Source organism: Schistocerca americana, chromosome 8 (assembly GCF_021461395.2).
Source record: "Schistocerca americana isolate TAMUIC-IGC-003095 chromosome 8, iqSchAmer2.1, whole genome shotgun sequence".
NCBI classification, from domain to species: Eukaryota; Metazoa; Arthropoda; class Insecta; order Orthoptera; family Acrididae; genus Schistocerca; species Schistocerca americana.
Genome location: NC_060126.1, coordinates 120,883,408 through 120,905,298, shown reverse-complemented (window position 1 = coordinate 120,905,298; position 21,891 = coordinate 120,883,408). Strand labels below are relative to the sequence as shown.

Here is a 21,891-nt window from a genome sequence, read left to right as displayed (position 1 = left end):
GATCCCCAGTGGTGTACGGCCAGTGTAGGAGATCGCTCCCCACACCATGATGCCGGGTGTTGGCCCTGTGTGCCTCGGTCATATGCAGTCCTGATTGTGGCGCTCACCTGCACGGCGCCAAACACGCATACGACCATCATTGGCACCAACGCAGAAGCGACTCTCATCGCTGAAGACGACACGTCTCCATTCGTCCCTCCATTCACGCCTGTCGCGACACCACTGGAGGCGGGCTGCACGATGTTGGGGCGTGAGCGGAAGACGGCCTAACGGTGTGCGGGACCGTAGCCCAGCTTCATGGAGACGGTTGCGAATGGTCCTCGCCGATACCCCAGGAGCAACAGTGTCCCTAATTTGCTGGGAAGTGGCGGTGCGGTCCCCTACGGCACTGCGTAGGATCCTACGGTCTTGGCGTGCATCCGTGCGTCACTGCGGTCCGGTCCCAGGTCGACGGGCACGTGCACCTTCCGCCGACCACTGGCGGCAAAATCGATGTACTGTGGAGACCTCACGCCCCACGTGTTGAGCAATTCGGCGGTACGTCCACCCGGCCTCCCGCATGCCCACTATACGCCCTCGCTCAAAGTCCGTCAACTGCACATACGGTTCACGTCCACGCTGTCGCGGCATGCTACCAGTGTTAAAGACTGCGATGGAGCTCCGTATGCCACGGCAAACTGGCTTACACTGACGGCGGCGGTGCACAAATGCTGCGCAGCTAGCACCATTCGACGGCCAACACCGCGGTTCCTGGTGTGTCCGCTGTGCCGTGCGTGTGATCATTGCTTGTACAGCCCTCTCGCAGTGTCCGGAGCAAGTATGGTGGGTCTGACACACCGGTGTCAATGTGTTCTTTTTTCCATTTCCACGAGTGTATGTTGTGAATGAAGGTCAACGACAATTAATGAAATTTGTGTTTTTTAAAACTTTTTATGGTGGTCATAAAGTACTCATCATTCATACTTCCCCTTATCCCCACCCCCCACCCCCGGCGCTGCATGAGGTAGTACATGATTATGCAAAATACGTTGGTATCGCTAGCGTTAAACGTCAACTGTACACAAATGCAAAATTCGAAACGTTGTAGATTAATGAACTTTATGATCGACAGGACAGAACAGCTTCATATAAATAACCTTTATTATACGTCTATGGTCACAGATTTTTTTTTCGACAGATGATCAAATCTAATTATGCAAATCATATCTTTTTTTAAATTTAAATATCTGCCATCTAATACTGAACGCAGAGTTACAGCTTTGACCTTCAAGTGCCCCTGTTTCTCAAAAAATCAAACTAGTCCTCTACTAATCTATTTCCGATTTTCATTCCATTGTTCAATACAGTACTTCTGTGACTATTTTTGACGAATATGATACTACACTGATTGTGTGGAAATTTTCATGTCTTTATGGGAAGCATAATAATTACACTTTTTCGAAAATCTAATGCAGCTGCTTAAGTTTCATTGACGAGCGTGTATCATTCTTGCCCCACCACTTGGGGCGATTACCTTTAGAGTATTATTTCCATCTTCTCACACTGTTTCGACTTCCCTAATCATTTTTCTTCTTGTTCTAATCTCCTTAAAGTTATTTTTAATGTGTCGACGTCCTTGTTTCAGTTTTGTTTATATTTCGTGACAACTTTCCTCCATCTTTTCTTCTTTAACATTTCTACAATCGCAACTAATTTAATTTTTCAGTGACTTACTCGGATGTTATTGTTACTCACTTTCAGCTTTTACATTTCTTTCTTTTCTTTTTTTAAGTTGCTTAATACGTGGTAGGCACCTTTATTTTGGATTGCACTGTGGCTGATTTTTTGAGCTATTACCTGCAGTTTTAATCTCACAGAGATCCTTAACGTTCAGAAGTGTCTTCATTTTACTGTTGCATTGGAAATGGAGTTTTATCAGAATAATAGGCATCTTATTTGATAATTATTTTAAACTTATTTTAAAAAGTATGTATTTTTGGATGTACCTTTGCTCTTAAATGACCTTATTATTTTCAAATTGTAGATGTGCGAATAAACTTAAGTACCCCAGGAAATGGCTTAATTAAAAAGTACTATAAACATGACTCCTTATCCTCTCGAGACATGTTCCTTTACAAGGTTCCAGGTTTATAATTAACGTTAGCTATACAAAAGCGAGTAAAGCAACATGTACTGTTGTTCAGTGCTAAAGAAAAGAGTGCAGGAGATCTAATAGTAATACGGTATGTGATTTCTACGACACTTTCATTACATTGAGGAATAAGCACTGCGGAAGAAGTTTGTATTTGATCAGACAACAGATACTCCTGATACGGAATGCAGTCAGTTGTATGAGAAGATCATATCTATGTCTGCAGCCGAGGAAATGAAGGATGTGCCGTACGTTGACCTGGAGGTTACATCCGAAGCATAGCATGACTTGCAGGGAGGCAAGCTCTTTCTTCGAGAATGAAGCATTGCTTGTCGACAAAGGCAATTAATTTGTCACGTTATCTCCCTTAGAATATCACTTAGAAAGATTAATCATCTTCTTGGTCAGCCATTCTACTGTCACTTACATACTGACGCTACTGATAAGGAAGAGTATTATTTTTTTTCCCTTCTTCGGTTCTAAGAATTTGTCTGTGAGTATAATGCATGCACATAGTGCAAACGATAGTTCTTTTCTCTTAATGATATTTTGTAAGAGAGAGACTTGCAAGAGTAAGATTTCTGAACTAGGTCCTCCTATCTCCTGAACTCTGTGTACTTCTTTACTGTATTTATGTATCGCTGATTCTATGTTGTTACAACTTTGTATCTATTGTTTAACGGGTTTAAAGTGTGGTTTATGTTCTTAGTATCGTTTACATGCCTTATCTTTCTTTCGTGTTATGCCATATCCCTCATCCCTCCAGTTCACACAGTATTACGCAAGTTCAGAGCAACATAAGCGTAGAATATTCCCTGTTACTTATTCTCCAACGATACACTATTTTTCAGTTTAATGTAAATAATCAGATATAGTGCGTATCATTTTTCTCTTAGACAATTATTTTATTTATTTTTTAATGCATATCTTTGCAGCAAAGACCACGTGTTAAGCATACCTTAATTACATAAATGGGGACAATACATAGTGTTTTCGCACTAACGTACAAGTACTGAATCAGTTAGTAGGTAGATGTTGCTTTGCTTCCGAAACTTCGGTGTTCCTTTCCATTTGGTGTTGACTACACGTCAGGCTGTATTAATTAGTTGATCTCATTCACTTGATTACATGATAGGGTGACACGAAAGTCGACGAAACTGTTCCAGTCGTTTCTGAGAGCATTAGGAGACAACCACATCACTGTACCCGTACTGCACTTTACCGACGCTGTGATTTGTTGGCCAAGGAGGCGTCCTAGTTGCCTGGAGCCTTTAGATGAGACAGGAAAAGCGCTTCCAAATGCCATTGCCCGAGCAGACATGGTAGGGTTGCCCCCAGGTCATGTTTCTGTTCTTTTTGCGGGAATAGATATTTCAACAATGAAACTGCTAGTCGAAGGCAGCTAATAAATTGGGCAGCTTTGAGGTATGGGAGAAATGAAAAATATGTTAAAATGCATTCCTAGAGAAATACTTACCTTTTAGTGTGACAAAAGTGGGCGCATGATCTCTTACTGTGGAGAAAATCCTCTTGTTCCAGCATGACTGGAGCTCCAGCTCTTTCCAATGTTGATGTCTTTGAGGCACAATGGACCCGATGTGTGCTAGCGGCTTCGCCTGCTTTGACATCGCATCCTACGATACCCAGTAGAACTTTCTGAAATTGCTGCAGAGGTATCAAGCTTGTAATGAGGCTCTGGGCAGACTACACCATCACCTGCTTTCAGGCCTTTAGATAACTGTGATTATGTGCAACTATTAGCCCTTCTAACGCACATTTCATCCGTATAACTCACTAATGACACGTTAAAATAAATGACCATAATCACGTTGAGCGCCACAGCTGACACTAATGTCAATGATGAATAAAAACCACTTCAGTCATATTATTACACATTTATTGTGTTACGATCGGTTTCGTTCGTTGAATGTCATGACGTTAGTATAACTAACTGCAGATGTTCAGCGAACGAAACCGGCCGTAACACAATAAGTGTGTTTTAACACAGCCGAGGTGATTTCTATTAATCATTAAAATTAATACGTTCTTTAATCAAACATGATCATCTGTTTGTAGCCTACAGTTGATTAACTTTTGTGAGCATGAGCCTGAAACCCTATGTATATGTGTGTGAAGGAACCAGTCATTTCGACTATCACAAGGGGCGATCAAAAGGTTTCCGTTAGAAGACTGCACAGCCCACAATCGGCATGCCAATCAGAAGAAATCGCAGTGAGCATTGAGGCAATCATCCCAACGATGCACCATGTTGTATGTATCCGTTTTGTTAACTTCAGTGTCCAGCTGCGTGAAGAAGTCCGTAACAACCTTCTGCACAATCTAGTCCGACAGGAAACGTCGACCCTTCAAGATGTTTTTTAAGGGAACGGATGCCTGAGAATCGCATTAGGAGAGAACAGGACTATAGGCGTAATTTCTGCGATACGAAATTTGCGATTTGGGGACGCGTCACGCACCGTTCCACGAATGTGCTTTTAGGCATACGTGTTGTCCCATAGATATTTTTCACTGTCCGATGGATGTCTACCGGTGTCTGTCCTGCGACAGCCAAGAAAATTTGGAAATTTGTGGTAGGTCTTATGGGACCAAACTGCTGAGGTCATTGGTTCCTAAGCCTACACACTACTTAATCTAACTTAAACTAACTTACACTATGAACAACACACACACTCATACCCGAGGGAGGACTCGAACCTCCGACTGGGAGATCCGCACGGACCGTGACAAGGCGCCGAGACCGCGCGGCTACCCCGCGCGGCAGCCAAGAAAAGAATAACAGCACATTGGTCCTGTTTGGATGCATTTGGTAATAACGCCGCCATACTTCATGTTTCTGCATTTATCTCACGCACACCGTAAAGACACGAATGCCACAATAAAGTATTGCTCAAGCGTCGGTGCTTATATTCCAGTATCGAAGTCGCGCTACGATGCATATAAGCTGCAACAACGCAATCAGTCGGAAACTTTTTGAGTAGCCTTATATACTGGTGTCCCCTTACGCGACACTGAACAACCTGAAAATTAACGACGTGCTGGAATTTGTAATGTCGTTCCTTATGTAAAAAAAAAGTTCAAATGGCTCTGAGCACTATGGGACTTAACTTCTGAGGTCATCAGTCCCCTAGAACTTGTTCTTTATGTAGTTCGAGTTACAGTGTGAGAAGGCATTCAAGTAATATCACGGTAGTCCCAAGTATATAGTATTCGGCAGCTTAGGTAAAGTCGTCCGTAGAGATAATAATGCTGTGAAGTACAGCTTGTGTTGTTGGCATAAAAGAAATTCTCAGAAAAGTAATATAATCGGCAGTCCTTTTTGGTGTAAGAAAGAAGGCGTGATGCAGTAACAAAAAATGTTGTTAATAAATAATTTGATTGATAAGATGAAAATCAGAGCTGGGCGCTAAAAATGGGAGGACGCACCCTAAGCAACGAAAAAATAGTGTATGATGGTGGAGACTGCGTCATACTCTTGCTGGAGGACATTCGTTTACGATCATGGGAACAAGCAATGACAGTCACGTGGAGATCCGGTCCGATCCTGTAGACATGCTGTGTTGTACACGCAGCCGTTGTGGCTCAATTTACCGCCGTACACAGTCCGGCAATGAAATGCACTGCAGCACTCCTCTATAAGGTCTGACAATGTTCCGTTTGTTTCAAAGTAAAATCCTGGACAACGGAATGATTACACCATAGCAGTAACAACTGGACTCTTCTTAGAAAATTAATACTTCAAGAGCGAGAGTCGCAAATTGTTGACATATATCATTGGCACTTTTGCGCTATATTCAGTCTCATGCATATTTTCGTATTATAATCAAGTACAGCTCATGACGATTAAGGGTTGTGAATATCTTCCAATCCTTCGTTTCCAGTTCAAACATGACGCGAGTTCAACGCCAAGAAAATTTTATTCGTTTACTCCACTGCGAAAAACTTCTAAGCCAATTTCGTTCTGCCTTAATCTGAAGACAAATCAGGTAATGAGGCAATATTTACTTTAGGGATAAATTACTCGCTCGTAGCAAATAGGGAAATATTCAAAGTTTAGTCGCATGAAAACTATACTGCCCCTGGTTTCCACCCAACATTTTGTAGAGAAAAATACCATGCAATTCTCGAGCAGTCACATTCCAACTTTCCACTTTCGACTGCAATGAAAAAATGACTACAAATAGAGGCTGCCGTGCTACGCCAATTATTTCCTCGAGATCTGCACAAGGTACACGCTATTAGACTGGTTTATCAACTGGGCCATGTCAACTTCCTGAGGCACGCTACATGCCGCTCAGTGTAGCGAAACGAGACCTAGCAGCGACCACAACTTTCTAACGAGCCGATGAGACGCCGCAATCGAGAAGTTATTTTGAAATATGATGCGACAGAGCAGGTTCAAGAAACGTTCGTGGTCGGAAGATATTACGATGGTACTGAGTGCAGGTGCTGTTACTTAGTCACCGTCAAGATTTTTGGCAATAATTTATATTACGGAAATCGCAGAACGTATCATGAGTTGGGTCACAACCATGTCTCCGCGCGTGCGCACGTGTGTGTGTGTGTGTGTGTGTGTGTGTGTGTGTGTGTGTGTGTTTGTGTGTGACAGAGAGAGAGAGAGAGAGAGAGGGAGAGAGAGAGGGAGAGAGAGCGAGAGACAGAGAGAGTGGGGAGAGAGATAGAGAGGGAGGGAGAGGGAGAGACGGTAAGGACTTTTTAGTTAGTATCAATACTTTTCCGCCACGCATTTTACAGTGACTTGCGGGCTACACATATATGAGTCTGCAGATTTAGAGTAGGCTGCTCCTGATTTTTTGAGTCACCCGTCTTCTGATGGGTTGATGCGGACCGTCACAAGTTCCTCTCTTGTACCAACATTTTTTAATCTCAGAGTAGCGCCTCCAACATACGTCCTCCAATATTTGCTGGAGATATTCCAATCTCTGCCTTCTTTTGCCGTTTTTACTCTCAGCAATTCGCTCTAGTTATTCCCTGACGTCTTAACACATCTACTATCATTCTATCCCTTCTTTTTGTCAGTGTTTTCCATATATCTCTCTGCTCTCCGATTATGCAGAGAACGTCCTTATTCCTCATCTACTCAGTCCACCTAACTTTCAACATTATTCAAATACTTCGAATCCCTTCTGTTGCAGTTTTCCTACAGTCCACATATTACTATCACAAAATGCTGTGCTCTAAACGTACATTCTCAGAAATTTCTTCTTCATATTAAGTCCACTATCTGATACCAACAAACTTCTCTTGGATAGGAATGCTCTTTTAGCCAGTTATAATCTGCTTTTCATATCCTTCTTGCCCTGTCCGTCCTGGATTATTTTGATGCTTAGGTAGGAGAACTCCTTAACTCCGTCTAATTCATGATCTCTAATTATGATGTTTTCTCACTGTTCTCATTTCTTCTACTTCTCATTACTTTCGTCTTTCTTCGATTTACTCTCAATCCGTATTCTGTACTCATTAGACTGTTTATTCCGTTCAATAGATCCTGTAATTCCTTTTCGCTTTCACTGAGGATAGCAATGTCATCAGCGAATCTTATCACTGATATCATTTTACTCTGAATTTTATTCCACTCATGAGCCTTTAATTTATTCCCGTCATTGTTTCTTCGATGAATACACCGAACATTAGGGGCGAAATAGTGCCCCCCTGTATTATCCCTTTTTTAATTCGACCTCTTCGTTCTCGGCCTCCCACCCTTATTGTTCCCTCTTGGTTCTCATAGATATTGTGTGTTAACCATCTTTGACTATAGCTTGCCCCTATTTTTGTTAGCATTTTTAATATCTTGTACCATTTTTAACTGTCGAACGCTTTTCTAGGTCACCAAATCCTTTGAACGTGTCTTGATTTTTCTTCAGTCTTGCTTCCACTCACAACCGCAAAGACGGAACTGCCTCTCTGGTACCATTACTCATCGTAAAGCGAAACTGATTGTCATGAAAGATATGAGCTAGCTGCTGAGAAATGATTCGAAGAGACTAAACATGCAAGGTAATGGAAATGGAAATGCCGTCGGGTAGACCGTTCACCTGGTGCAACTGTTTCAAGTTGACGCCACTTCGTCGACTTGCGTGTCGATTGGGATGAATTGATCATGGGCCGGCCGGTGTGGCCGTGCGGTTAAAGGCGCTTCAGTCTGGAACCGCGTGACCGCTACGGTCGCAGGTTCGAATCCTGCCTCGGGCATGGATGTGTGTGTTGTCCTTAGGTTAGTTAGGTTTAATTAGTTCTAAGTTCTAGGCGACTGATGACCTCAGAAGTTAAGTCGCATAGTTCTCAGAGCCATTTGAACCAATTGATCATGATAAGGGCAACATAAACCCAGTCCCTGAGCGGAGAATATCTCCGACCCAGCCAGGAATCGAACCCGGGCCGTTAGGTATGACATTCCGTCGCGTCGACCACTCAGCTACCACGGACGGACAACATGCAAGGTGATGAGTCTCTTATTCCCCTCCCCTACCCCCCGCCTACCCCCATCCATCACGAAATCTGGGTACCTCTTATATCTGCGTCTAGAGCTAATCCCATGTGATAGTGTCAGAATGTTTTTTAAATGTTTGCATAACGCGTATCCGAGGCGGGACGTATCGAAATGTAGCGTGTGGCATTAAACGATAAATGTTGTCTGTAATGACTGAAACGTGTAATACACGTTTTACCAAATAACACACGATATTTTTTCATGGGAAAGGTAGGGTATGTCTGAGTCGGCGCACGCGTGCATCTGACGTTACGTGTCACCCTATACTGGGAAAGTAGGGTTCGATTGCCACATAAGCACCGACTTATTCCTCTGACTTTGGCACGTGGTGTGTAGGTTCATTCATACTAAATGTGTTAAGAGCATCCTTGGAAAGATGTCCAAGCCCTTCAGCCTGTTGCGACAGCACTCAGATGTGCTCAAGCATAAACAGTAAAAAGAAGTGACAATGGTAGTTTCTAATACAAAAAATACGCAAGAAGCGTAGGAGATGAGTGTTTTCATTTTCCTGTATGAAATAAGCATGTCGTAATTTCTTCGAAGAAAGATTGCAACATAAGTTATTCAGAAGTTGCGTTTTAGCGGAAAAAGACCGGGCTAATAATTCTTGTTGCATTAACTGATATCCACACACACACACACACACACACACACACACACACACACACACACACACACAAACATACCTGTTTCGACATCACGCACATGTTCTTAACGTAACAGATGTAGATTTGCAGAGCTCAAATGTCGGTTTTGCAAGTTTACGTAATCCGAGAAGTGCAACCATACTGCGTCAACATCATGGATGGACTACAACAGACATTTATAGGATTGACGTCGATCAACAGTATGTTGTTGCCCTCTACCAAAACTACGGTTCGGTAGCTTTGGTACAGCACATAGATGTAATAAAATGGTAGAATTACCGGCAGTATTGGTAGAATTGGTAGAGAAAGAAACGTAAATGAATGTGAATGGGAGCCAACCACATAGCTTTGTTCTTTTTTGTTTTTTTTTTGTTTTTTGGTTGTTTGTTTATTACATAAGTAGAACCGCATATCATTGCTCCATTGCGTATTTTATGTCCTTATAGAACATAAACTTCATACCAAAGTAATTACTTTTAATGCAAATACATTCTACATGCACAAACATAAAAAGATAAATAATTATTGTAGTTGTTTTGTACTCAATGGCAACAGTTTCCTGTTATTATTGATAAATGTAAAAGTTGTTTATGAATAACAGAAACGTGTTTTGCGTGAGTATTGAAGCGATGTTTATATATTTTTGTTTTGCTGGGATTTATATTTTACCCTTCTGTTGAGGAAACTGTGTTTTATAGCTTTTTATGAGCTGTATTGTTTTCTTTATTTTTACTACAACATCGCTCTGTTTTAAGTTACAAATATACAATTTTCGAATAAAACCCTGAACATTGACAATTTCAATTTTGCTATAAACACTTTTTAATTTTAAGTAACAGATAGGAGGATAACTATGAAGAACACAAATGTTCCGTAGGTTACCCAGTCCTCGGTCGGTTTCTAGTCGGTTGACCGCTTCCGGTTTTAGGCAAATATAGTAAAGCACTGACCGCTCATTGAAAGGAAGTGATCATTACGAAGTAACACTCGACGGGCAAGCAACACACCTAACGTACAGCCATTGCGGATACAGCCTTAACTGGCCAAAAGCAGTCTACGTTCACTTACAGAAGCCTACGATGGTTTTTCCAACTCTCTAACGGTACCTAGTTTGCTCACAATTAGTTATTTTGTTGGATATCAGTTTGTTTTTGCGTATATCTCTGTTAGTAGATGGAGAGATACATAAGTTTGAAGCCCTAGGACGCTAAGAATTTCTCGGAGTTCTTCCCACGGCCGCTCATAAGTCTTGTAGTTCGGTTAATGCCGATACGCGATAACCAACGTCCGGGGAGCGGATGGGAGCATTCGCGGTGGTTACTGTTTGCCTTCGCGATACTGGTCACTGCACAAGATCGGCCAAAGCGAAAGTTGCCTGAGCGATTAAGCTCTCCCTATTCCTGTTACTTCGTGAGCTCATGGGTGTGAGCGCAAAGCCGCTTTATTTGTAAGCATTTTCGGAAGCTGAACTTCCTGCTCTCTACTATTTCTTTTGCTGTAACGGCCGTTAATTTGAAGACCTGATAATTTTAACCTATTTGCCTTTTTAGCAGCGGCGTCCTGAAATTTCTCCTGAGCCGTAATTTTAATCTTGGTGCTAGTTGTGTAAAAGCGGCTGTTTAACCTCTCGATAGCGTGGCATGGTGCACAATAACCGCCGGCCGCTGTGGGTTCTACGATCTTCAGTCTGGAATCGCGCGACCGCTACGGTCGCAGGTTCGAATCCTGCCTTGGGCATGGATGTGTGTGGTGTCTTTAAGTTAGTTAGGCTTAAGTAGTTCTACGTTCTAGGGGACTGATGACCTCAGATATTAAGTCCCATAGGGCTCAGAGCCATTTTTTGCAAAATAACCTATGAGTTTTACGTAATGAATTCAAATTAAGCCAAAGTTTTTTTTTTTTTCATTTTTAGTAATGCTTAACGAAATTTTATGCGTTTGGTATTGAGAAGAGCCAAGCAAATCCTCTGTTAGAACTGACCTTTTTTTGGCTGACCCTGGTTTATTTTTCTCCACGCAGCTCCTACATGGCCTGTCTTTCTGTTTGTTTATTGGTTTGTGCGGTATTTGACCAGTAACTGTATAATCTATTCACAGTTTTAGTCTGTTACAGATTTCTGTAACGCCTTATCTGACCAGGGCGGCTGTTAGCTTGCTTCGGCAGACGGGTCTGGCCGTTGTACCTCGAGCCGTTGTGTCGAAATTCGTCTTGGCGGCAAAGTTACCGCTGCTCCGTAATGAGCCTGTATAATTTAACCAGATGATTTATGCACTGCATGATTGTATTCAGCTCAGATTTTGCTGATTCACGTTTGAATAATTCCTTTACCAATTTATTTAATTCCAAAGTTTTAAGAGCTAAAAATTCGTACATGTTTCTATCAAGTTATTTAATTCCAATTTTTATGTTAATTTTTTTCAATATGTCACATCAATTAATTTCACGTTTTCGAAATAAAATGATGACCTTGACATAAAGGTACTCTCGTCTGGCTGAGTTAGTGTAAAGTTATAGAATAGAACCTCTAAAGATGTGTTTTGGTACTAATTCTTTCTGATGGTACACTGATTGCTACTTTTTTTAATTAAAAAAGGAAATTCGTCTTTCCCGCGCGCCGTTCGAGAGTACAACGGTAGAGAGACAGCTTGAAGGTGGTTCATTAAAACCCTCTGCCACACACTTTGTTGTGAACAGCACATTAATCACGTAGAGGTAGACGTAAACATCTTTTGCTGTATAGTTTTATTAAATAAATTTTTATCATTCTTATTGAACTGTGAATGATTCTGTTGTCATTTTTCCCTTGTGAAGGCCATCCCAGATCGCAGCCGAGTGTGCTGAATCTTAGTGTCGCCTGCTAAAAGAATGCTCTAATATACCAATCGCCTGCATTACTCAGTAAAAAAAAAAAAAAAAAAAAAAAAAAAAAAATCCTGAAAAGCAAGCTTTCATTTACAGTTATATTTTTTTATTCTTATTTGAAAAGTAAAAATTCACATTTCTTTTCTCTGATGTGTGTGACCAAGGGACCACTGTTACGTCGGCGATTGCTGTGCAAACATTGGTCGCCACGCACGCGTGCACCATAATTACTCTACCATGCAAACATCGGGGTTACACTCGTCTGGTATGAGATGTCCCGATGGGGAGGGCGCAGGGGAGTGTTCCACTGGGGGCCGAACCGCACAATAAACAACAACCCTGAGATCGGTGCAGGGCGGTGGTGAGGTGGGTGGACCTCTGTGGCCTGTTGTGGGGCTGCGAACCATTGAGGGCGACGACGGGACGAAGCCTCTCCATCGTTTCCAGGTCTTCAAAAAAATGGTTCAAATGGCTCTGAGCACTATGGCACTCAACTTCTGAGGTCATTAGTCCCCTAGAACTTAGAACTAATTAAACCTAACTAACCTAAGGACATCACAAACATCCATGCCCGAGGCAGTCCAGGTCTTCGATTCAATACACAATACACAAGGGGCCACTGTCGTTTGCTCAGTTTTCTTCCTTGAAAATGTCTTCATCTTGGCAAATTAGTCTGTGACGGCTCTTTGTCGCTCTAAGGACAGTATAGGTGAATAGTTGCTGTTAAGGGAGAAAATGTCTCATCTGCTCTTTACGTAAAATGACCGGGAGGAATAGTTATAAAGACTCACTTCAAACATTACGAGAGGAAGGTACAGAAGTAAAAAATGTTTACAACGTAAATACACTACAAACACGAGTTGTCGTCCAACAGTTGTGATCCCTTCTAATGATACATGATTCATATACACAACTGCGGCGTTCTAGGACAGGATCAGAGAGCTATCAGTGTTATTTCTCCGTTCATTTAAGTAAACAGTGGGCAGCAATGGTCACATTACAAACCACTGAGAACTTATGTTTACTTCTTGCAGGATCGACGTGTTTTACTGCTGCTGATATGTGATGCTGATTATGTGGAACGATTTTGCTTATTGTCCAGCAATAAAGTAAGTTCACGTTAAAGACGTGTACTGTACGCAAAAATATTTATAATGTAGATTATACTATTGTTTTAAATGGGTATTTGACGAGTCTTGAAGATTCGTCTTTGTCGTATGTGTGAATTCGAGTAGGGGCAATTAATTGTAATGTGGATAAAATATGTGCTCACTATCAAAATATTTTCTGTTATTACTAGCTAATAATTTTCATTTTTCCGTAATACAAATACAGTACTAGTGCTACCATTTGACAAAAATAGAGAATAATCTCGAGTTAAAATCTGCAGATTCGCTCTCTGGTGGACTGCGGTTCAATACCTGACTGCTATTATAGAATTAGGTTTTACATTCCCTAAACCTTTTAATGCAAATTCTGGGATGGTGCCTTTGGAAAGGATTGTATTCTGTCCCTATTGACCTCAATGTCGACTGGACGCTAAGCCCTTTTCTTCCTTCCTTCCAGTGTCTCTGATTTCCTTTCTGCTCAATGCGGGCTGGTTTTCCTCCTTCCCTTCTATAATACGATACACATTGAAACAGGTGATTTTGTATACTACACTTCCATTCATCCGCTACTTTTTTCTTTCTTCTTGAACACTTTGTAGTAGAAAAGTAGATTAGAAAGCCATTGAATAAGATGTCTATTCCGCCAGACAATTTCGTAATTAATGGCAACACAGGTGGTATCTTGGTAAGCTTTCGTGAAAATTTCTTGATATTTGTTCTTATAGTTCCTAATTTTGCCAGCTAACTCTACAGCATAGTATCAACGCTTATGAATGTTAAGGACTATGCTTTCCTTGTATCACAGGAAACAGCGGTGTAAAGCGCAATTGATATTTACATTTGAAGGTATACTGAAACGGATAGTGATCTTCTTGAGCAGGATAACAAAAACAAACTAGATCGCAACAATTATTTATTTATTCTGGCAAACATTTCCTGTCAAGCACGACCATCTTCAGACCAGTAATTCCTAGGTGACGCTGGGAGCCGGTACACGGACCTGCCGTACGTATCGAAAGTTGTTGACTGCTATCTTTCTGTACGTACAGCTGTTATATGTACTAGCTCCACACATCACGAAGGGGTTATGGATCCGAAGGTTATCATTTTTGACGGAAGCCAGTCACCAGAATAATTAAACGATAGTTGAAGTCGAGACCCATAGTTTGTGGTATTTATATTTGACTCATCAGCGAATCATAGAAACTTATTGCGTTCCGTTGTTTGTGTGTCCCGAACGATGGCGGTTTTAACACACTGAAATTCGCATTCGAGAACAGTGGAGCTGACGTCGTGTTGAGGTAATTTTGTTTTACTTCTATCTTTTTTATAATTCACGGACGTTTACCAGGATGGAAGATCCACCTACATTCTTGTTAGTTGAAGCTTGTAATTCGTCCCTAATGTTCATTCTTCCAGAGGCCCACGAGTGACATACCTGCAGTATGGAGTGTGAGAGAGGCGGGTGGTACGGGAACTGGGTGACTGTGAGGTAGCCGCCGACGCCGTGGTAGCCGGGGTCCATCAAGTGCGCCTGCAGGTTGTCCTCCGACTTGAGGAAGTATGGCAGCACCTCCTGGTAGCCCCAGCCGGGGTTGCCGAACGCCGCCCACTCGTCATAGTCCTTCCTGCTGCCGCGCATGTACATCATGCCGTTGAGCACGCTAGTGCCGCCCAGCACCTGCAAAATAAGCACCACAACGTCACATCACGTCATGTCAAGTCACGTAAACGTGTTACAATATAGCACATATACCATGCCATTGAGCACGCTAGTGCCGCGCAGGACCTACAAATTAAGCACCACAACGTCATATCACGTCACGTCATGTCACGTCACGTACATGTGTTACAATACAGCATGTACATCATGCCGTTGAGCACGCTTGTGTCGCCCAGTACCTGCAAATTAATCACCACAACGTCACATCACATCACGTCACATAACGTCACGTACATGTGTCACAATACCGCTCAACATGCTAGTGTCGTCCACGACCTGCCGGAAAAGCATCACCACGTCACCTCATGTCACGTACCTGTGATACAATATAGCATATGCAGGGGATGGGCAAAAATACACAAAAGATACAGCACAGTTTAGGAAAATCTTTGGCATCTAAAACAGCTTCCAGTCCAATTGGAGTGGATACATACAGGTCCTGCACGGTTTTAAAGGGAAGCCTATAACATTCTTCCTGCAAAGTAGTGCATAGTTCAGGAAATGATGGAGGTGGATGACGGAAGTAGACCGCAAAGGCTCAATAACATTGGTATCTCATGACAATGATGGGCAGGGGCGATGTGACAGTTCATCCTTATAAAATACTCCTGGACGTTGCGAGATGCGTGAACAGGGGTCTTGCAACAAACACTGTACCATGGGATGATCAGCGAAAATGGTCACATAATAGTTGGCAGTAATGCAATCTTGGAGGGTGACAACGGGGCCCAAAGAATGGTACAGCCCAAAAAATCACCGAAGCCAAGCCATATTTCACCCCTGGGACGTAAACTCGGCCAGGAGTTGGAAACAGTGTGAAAAAAGACTCATCCGACCAAAAGACTTTCTTCTGTTGCTCCATAGCCAAGGTTTTGTTGCTTCGACACCACGATTTCTTCTCACGAGAATTTGCATCATGGATGAGTAGTTTTGTAATTCCAGCTCGCTCTATAGTTCCTTGCTTATGAAGACACTTGCATGGGTGCTGACAGGGTTAGCAAGAACAGTACTCAGCTCTGCACCAATTATTGCAGCTGCTGTTTCTCTATTTTTTGTCACAATCCTCTTCAATGGCTGTCTGTCACGGCTACTCAACACGCGCTGAGTTGTGATAGGATTCATGTCTTGCCGGTTTCTCTGTGTGGTATAAATCTTCGGTACGGTGCCTCCTGAAGCATCAAACACTTCCGCTACCTTGTTTACGGAAGCACCCACCATACGAACACAAACAATTTACCCACGTCCGAATGCACTCACAATTACACAGGAGACAGTCCTGACCATGGGTGACAGTTGTAACGTATGGAGGACGGTGCATAACTGCCGTCCGTGGTCAAATACAGCAGTACAAACTTCATTTTTGGCTAGCGTCTGCGCTTGGTGTAAGGAGCGTCAACACTGGACGATTGAACAGTGAAAAAACGCTGTGTGGAGTGGCGAATCCGATGGCAGGGTGTGGGTATGGCGACTGCCCGGTGAACATCATCTGCCATCGTGTGTATTGCCAATAGTAAAATTAGGAGGCGGTATTGTTATGGTGTGGTCCTGTTTTTCATGAAAGGCGCTTGCAGCCCTTGTTGTTTTGCGTGGCACTATCACAGCACAGGCCTACATTGATGTTTTAAGCACCTTCTTGCTTCCCATTGTTGAAGAGCAATTCGGAGATGGGGATTGCATCTTTCAACACGATCACATGTTCATAATGCACGGCCTGTGGTGGAGTGATTACACGACAATTACATCCCTGTAATGGACTGGCCTGCACAAATTCCTGACCTGAATCCTACAGAACAGTATTGGGATGTTTTGGAATGCCGACTTTGTGCCAGGCCTCACCAACTGTCATCGGTACCTCTCCTCAGTGCAGCACTCCGTGAAGAATGGGCTGCCATTCCCCAAGAAACCTTCCAGCACCTTCCAGCCTGCGAGAGTGGAAGCTGTCATCTAGGGTAAGGGGTGGGCCAACACCATATTGAGTTCCAGCATTACCGGTGGAGGGCGCCACGAACTTTTAAGTCATTTTCATCCAGGTGACCGGGTACTTTTGATCACATAATATAAGTGTGAACACAAACAATTGTGCTTAAGCGATAAATGGAGTCTCGTTACGTTTCCTTTCGAATTGTTATCTATTAATTTTACTGCACCACGGCTAATTCAGTTACTTAAGCAGAAGTGAATGAGTTAAACATCTGAATTGAAACGTCGCAGAAAGGAAATGTTACGTTTACGGACGTGGAATCCTGTTCATACTATTATGTACTCACTCCCCTCTACGAATACTAAAAGTTTGTAACGGGAATTTCCGAACACCCTGTATATACAAATTGCGTATACATTTCACTGTTTTTGAAATTGCTTGTAACATGTGAAAAACTGGTGACCTGGTGACACCCTGTATATACAAATTGCGTATACATTTCACTGTTTTTGAAATTGCTTGTAACATGTGAAAAACTGGTGACCTTTTATTTCCGGCCCTATACCTTTCTGAATGTGGCCATCTGACACCTCTGCTTTATTTTTAGTTACAAAATGTGTCGTTCAGATGTGACTTTTTTTTCATATGTATGTGTTTCAATAAAAATTTTCCGGATGTGTGAACGCGTCATCATGTGGTATAAAACTACCGACGTTTCAGATGAGGTTTCAGAATTCGTAAGATTTGCGATAAGGGATTGCTACTTTACATAATTAAATCCTTATACATTCAGTTGAAAATGACAGGGAATCCTGTCATATTGTGATGACAGGATCAAGGGAGAAGGATATCATCATCGAATCCAATAGTGAAAATCAAGCACCAACGACAAAACGCTGGTTATCCTGGTAGATCATGTGTGGATAAGAATCCTACGTCAAGATCGCAAATTTTCTTTGATGATTACCTGTTTCGGCTCATTACTGAGCTACCTTAAGACCAATTTAAAATGTTGTTTAGTGTGTAACACTCATTACGCATCATCGTATTTTTCTTAGAGTTAAGTCACCCTAGTTAATAAAAAAAAATTCTAAAGTGAAATTCGTAGTTGTTTAAGTAAGATTTCAGTAAAAAGTAAATAAGTAAAAATTAAAAAATACGACGATATGTAACGTGTATCACACACAGAACATAGATTTATATTCATCTGAGCTACCTTAAGACCAATCTAAAATGTTGTTTAGTGTGTAACACTCATTACGCATCATCGTATTTTTCTTAGAGTTAAGTCACCCTAGTTAAATAAAAAAAATTCTAAAGTGAAAATCGTAGTTGTTTACGTAAGATTTTAGTAAAAAGTAAATAAGTAAAAATTAAAAAATACGACGATATGTAACGTGTATCACACACAGAACATAGATTTATATTGATCTAAATGACTCAGTAATGAGGCGAGACCGGTAATCAGGAAAGAAAATTTGCGATGTTGACGTAAGACTTTTATCCACACTTGTTTAAAATCAACAGATGCCCATTGACAATGTCAAAGAATAACGTATGCTGACAAATGCCGCTTGGAATAAACGTTGACAGTTTCATCACATCATCACATCCCCGAGCAATTTTGCTGTACGGGATTCCTGTGGCGGAAGCCTACATGGTGCATGCACTGTTTGTGTGCACGTGCATGCCTCTGTGTGTGCGTGTGTGTGTGTGTGTGTGTGTTGTAATACCATGAATTATTCCGTCCTGTATCAAGATATGATTTCACACTCTCCAAAAAGCAGACTTCACCACCTCGGGCAAGACGCTCACGCAAGTGCAGTGTTTAGAGTTGCTTTGCGTACGACAGCTTTTACTTTCCTTTCCCCGCCACCACAGGGCGTGGTACTACCCGAACTCGTCCGATGCTGGTGCCGGCTCGTCTGAGGCACTTATTACAGCTTTCCAGTGATTTACAACAGGCCGCAGGCAACCGCAAGGTAACGAGCCCGACACGCGACACCATGCCCCACGCCATCCTCAGTTCCACGCCTATTTTGCTACACTACTCTCCCACATTAGAAACCAGTTTCTGTTGACATCTAAATACGCCCTACGTTTCCACCTACATACACCTTAAGCCCTATCCATTCACGTACTGCTCTAGGGAAATACGACTACATGTCTCTAATCTCCTTTATTCTGATGATCCTCACACGAGATACACGATGTTAGCAGCAGAATAGTTGTGCAGTCCTCCTCGAATACAGATGTTCTACATCAACACAATAGGGTTTCGTGAGAACTTCGTTATTTTTTGAAGGTTTCTCATTTATGTTCCTCACGAATTTTTACGATCCTAGCAGCGAATTTATGAATCCGATATCTGCTGTCACGTCTACTTGATAAGGTTTCCAAACACTAATGCAAAGCTCTGGAATTTATCAGACTAGTATCTAGTGCACTATTTCCTTTACGTCTACATATACATGGTGGTCCATTGATCTTGACCGGGCCAAATATCTCACGAAATAAGCGTCAAACGAAGAAACTACAAAGGACGAAACTTTTCTAGCTTGAAGGGGGAAACCAGATGGTGCTATGGTTGGCGCCCTAGATGGCGCTGCCATAGGTCAAACGGAAATCAACTGGGTTTTTATTTTAAATAGGAACCACCACTTTTTAATACATATTCGTGTGGTACGTAAAGAAATATGAATGTTTTAGTTGGACCACTTTTTTCGCTTTGTCATAGATGGCGCTGTAATAGTCACAAACATATGGCTCACAATTTTAGACGAACAGTTGGTAACAGGTAGGTTTTTTTAAATTAAAATACAGAACGTAGGTACGTTTTAACATTTTATTTCGGTTGTTCCAATGTGATACATGTACCTTTGTGAATTTATCATATCCGAGAACGCATGCTGTTACAGCGTGATTGCCTGTAAATACCACATTAATGCAATAAATGCTCAAAATGATTTCCGTCAACTTCAATGCATTTGGCAATACGTGTAACGACATTCCTCTCAACAGCGAGTAGTTCGCCTTCAGTAATGTTTGCACATGCATTGACAATATGCTGACACATGTTGTCAGGCGCTGTCGGTGGATCACGATAGCAAATATCCTTCAACTTTCTCCAGAGAAAGAAATCCGGGGACGTCAGATTCGGTGAACGTGCGGGCCAGGTATGGTGCTTCGACGACCAATCCACCTGTCATGAAATATGCTATTCAATACCGCTTCAACCGCACGCGAGGTATGTGCCGGACATCCATCATGTTGGAAGTACATCGCCATTCTGTCATGCAGTGAAACATCTTGTAGTAACATCGGTAGAACATTACGTAGGAAATCAGCATACATTGCGCCAGGTAGATTGCCATCGATAAAATGGGAGCCAATAATGCAGCACCATACATTAACCCGCCAAGGTCGCTGATGTTCCACTTGTCGCAGCCTTCGTGGATTTTCCGTTGCCCAATAGTGCATATTATGCCGGTTTACGTTATCGCTTTTGCTTCGTCGCTAAATATAACGCGTGCAAAAAATCTATCATCGTGCTGTAATTTCTCTTCTGTCCAGTGTGAGAACTGTACACGACGTTCAAAGTCGTCGCCATGCAATTCCTGGTGCATAGAAATATGGTACGGGTGCAATCGATGTTGCTGTAGCATTCTCAACACCGACGTTTTTGCGATTTCAGATTCTCGCACAATTTGTCTGCTACTGATGTGCGGATTAGCCGCAACAGCAGCTAATACAACTTCTAGGGCATCATCATTTGTTGCAATCGTAGTTGACGTTTAGCATGTGGCTGAACACTTCCTGTTTCCTTAAATAACGTAACTATTCGGCGAACGGTCCGGACACTTGGATGATGTCGTCCAGGATACCGAGCAGCATACATAGCACAAGCCCATTGGGAATTTTGGTCACAATAGCCATACATCAACACGATAGCGACCTTTTCCGCAGTTGGTAAACGGTCCATTTTAACACGGGTAATGTATCACGAAGCAAATACTGTCCGCACTGGCGGAATGTTACGTGATACCACGTACTTAGACGTTTGTGACTATTACAGCGCCATCTATCACAAAGCGGAAAAAGTGGTCCAACTAAAACATTCATATTTCTTTACGTACTACACGAATATGTAATAAAAAATGGGGGTTCCTATTTTTAAAAAAACGCAGTTGATATCCGGTTGACCTATGGCAGCGCCATCTAGCGGGCCAACCATAGCGCCATCTGGTTTCCCCCTTCAAGCTAAACGAGTTTCTTCCTTTGTAGTTTTTTCGTTTGATGCCTATTTCGTGAGATATTTGGCCCGGTCACTATCAATGGACCACCCTATATACACCGCAAGTCATGTTACAGTGTGTTATATAGGGCATTTTCGATATGCCTAATTTCTATAATTTTCACGTTCTGGAAATTTCGCAAGACGTTTGTGAGACGAAATACCCGAACGCATACTTTCGGAATTTCAATAGTAAACCCCTCAAACCTCTCCACGACGCACAACACCACTCTTGTAGTGTCCGTCATTGGGGGGTGTTTTATTTTATTTTTTAAAACATCTCCATAAAGCTCTCAAGCCGTCAAACATGCTCATGATGAAACGTGCCGCTCTTCAATGGATCCTGTCTCTCACTTCTGTTACTGCACCCCGGTAAGCGTCCCTGACTCGAGAACAATAGTCGGCTGAACAAGTGTTTTGTCGGCCACTTCTTTCATGGACGAATTAAATTTGCATTAGATTCTTCCTATGACACGCCCGGATAGCCTAACGTGTTAGTGTGAGATTCGGCAGATTAACGACGAGGGCCGGTGTGCCGGCCAGACTGGAAGTGGTTTTCTTCTTACGGTGTCCCACATCCCATTTTCTTAGGTGAATACCGCACTGATACCCAAGGTCGCCACAGTTACACGGTTCGCAAACATTTAGAAAACTTAAGCTCTGTTTGACATTGCT

The 21,891-nt window shown here is 42.3% G+C and overlaps 1 protein-coding gene across 1 annotated transcript in view; it reads right to left on the bottom strand.

Moving 5' to 3' along the window:
* LOC124625813 (glucose dehydrogenase [FAD, quinone]) overlaps positions 1-21,891 on the bottom strand; it is a 109,990-nt gene that overhangs the window by 46,401 nt on the left and 41,698 nt on the right. The window contains exon 3 of the mRNA XM_047149275.1: positions 14,717-14,959. Within this exon, the coding sequence (XP_047005231.1) occupies positions 14,717-14,959 (243 nt within the window). The remainder of the gene's footprint in view (positions 1-14,716; positions 14,960-21,891) is intronic.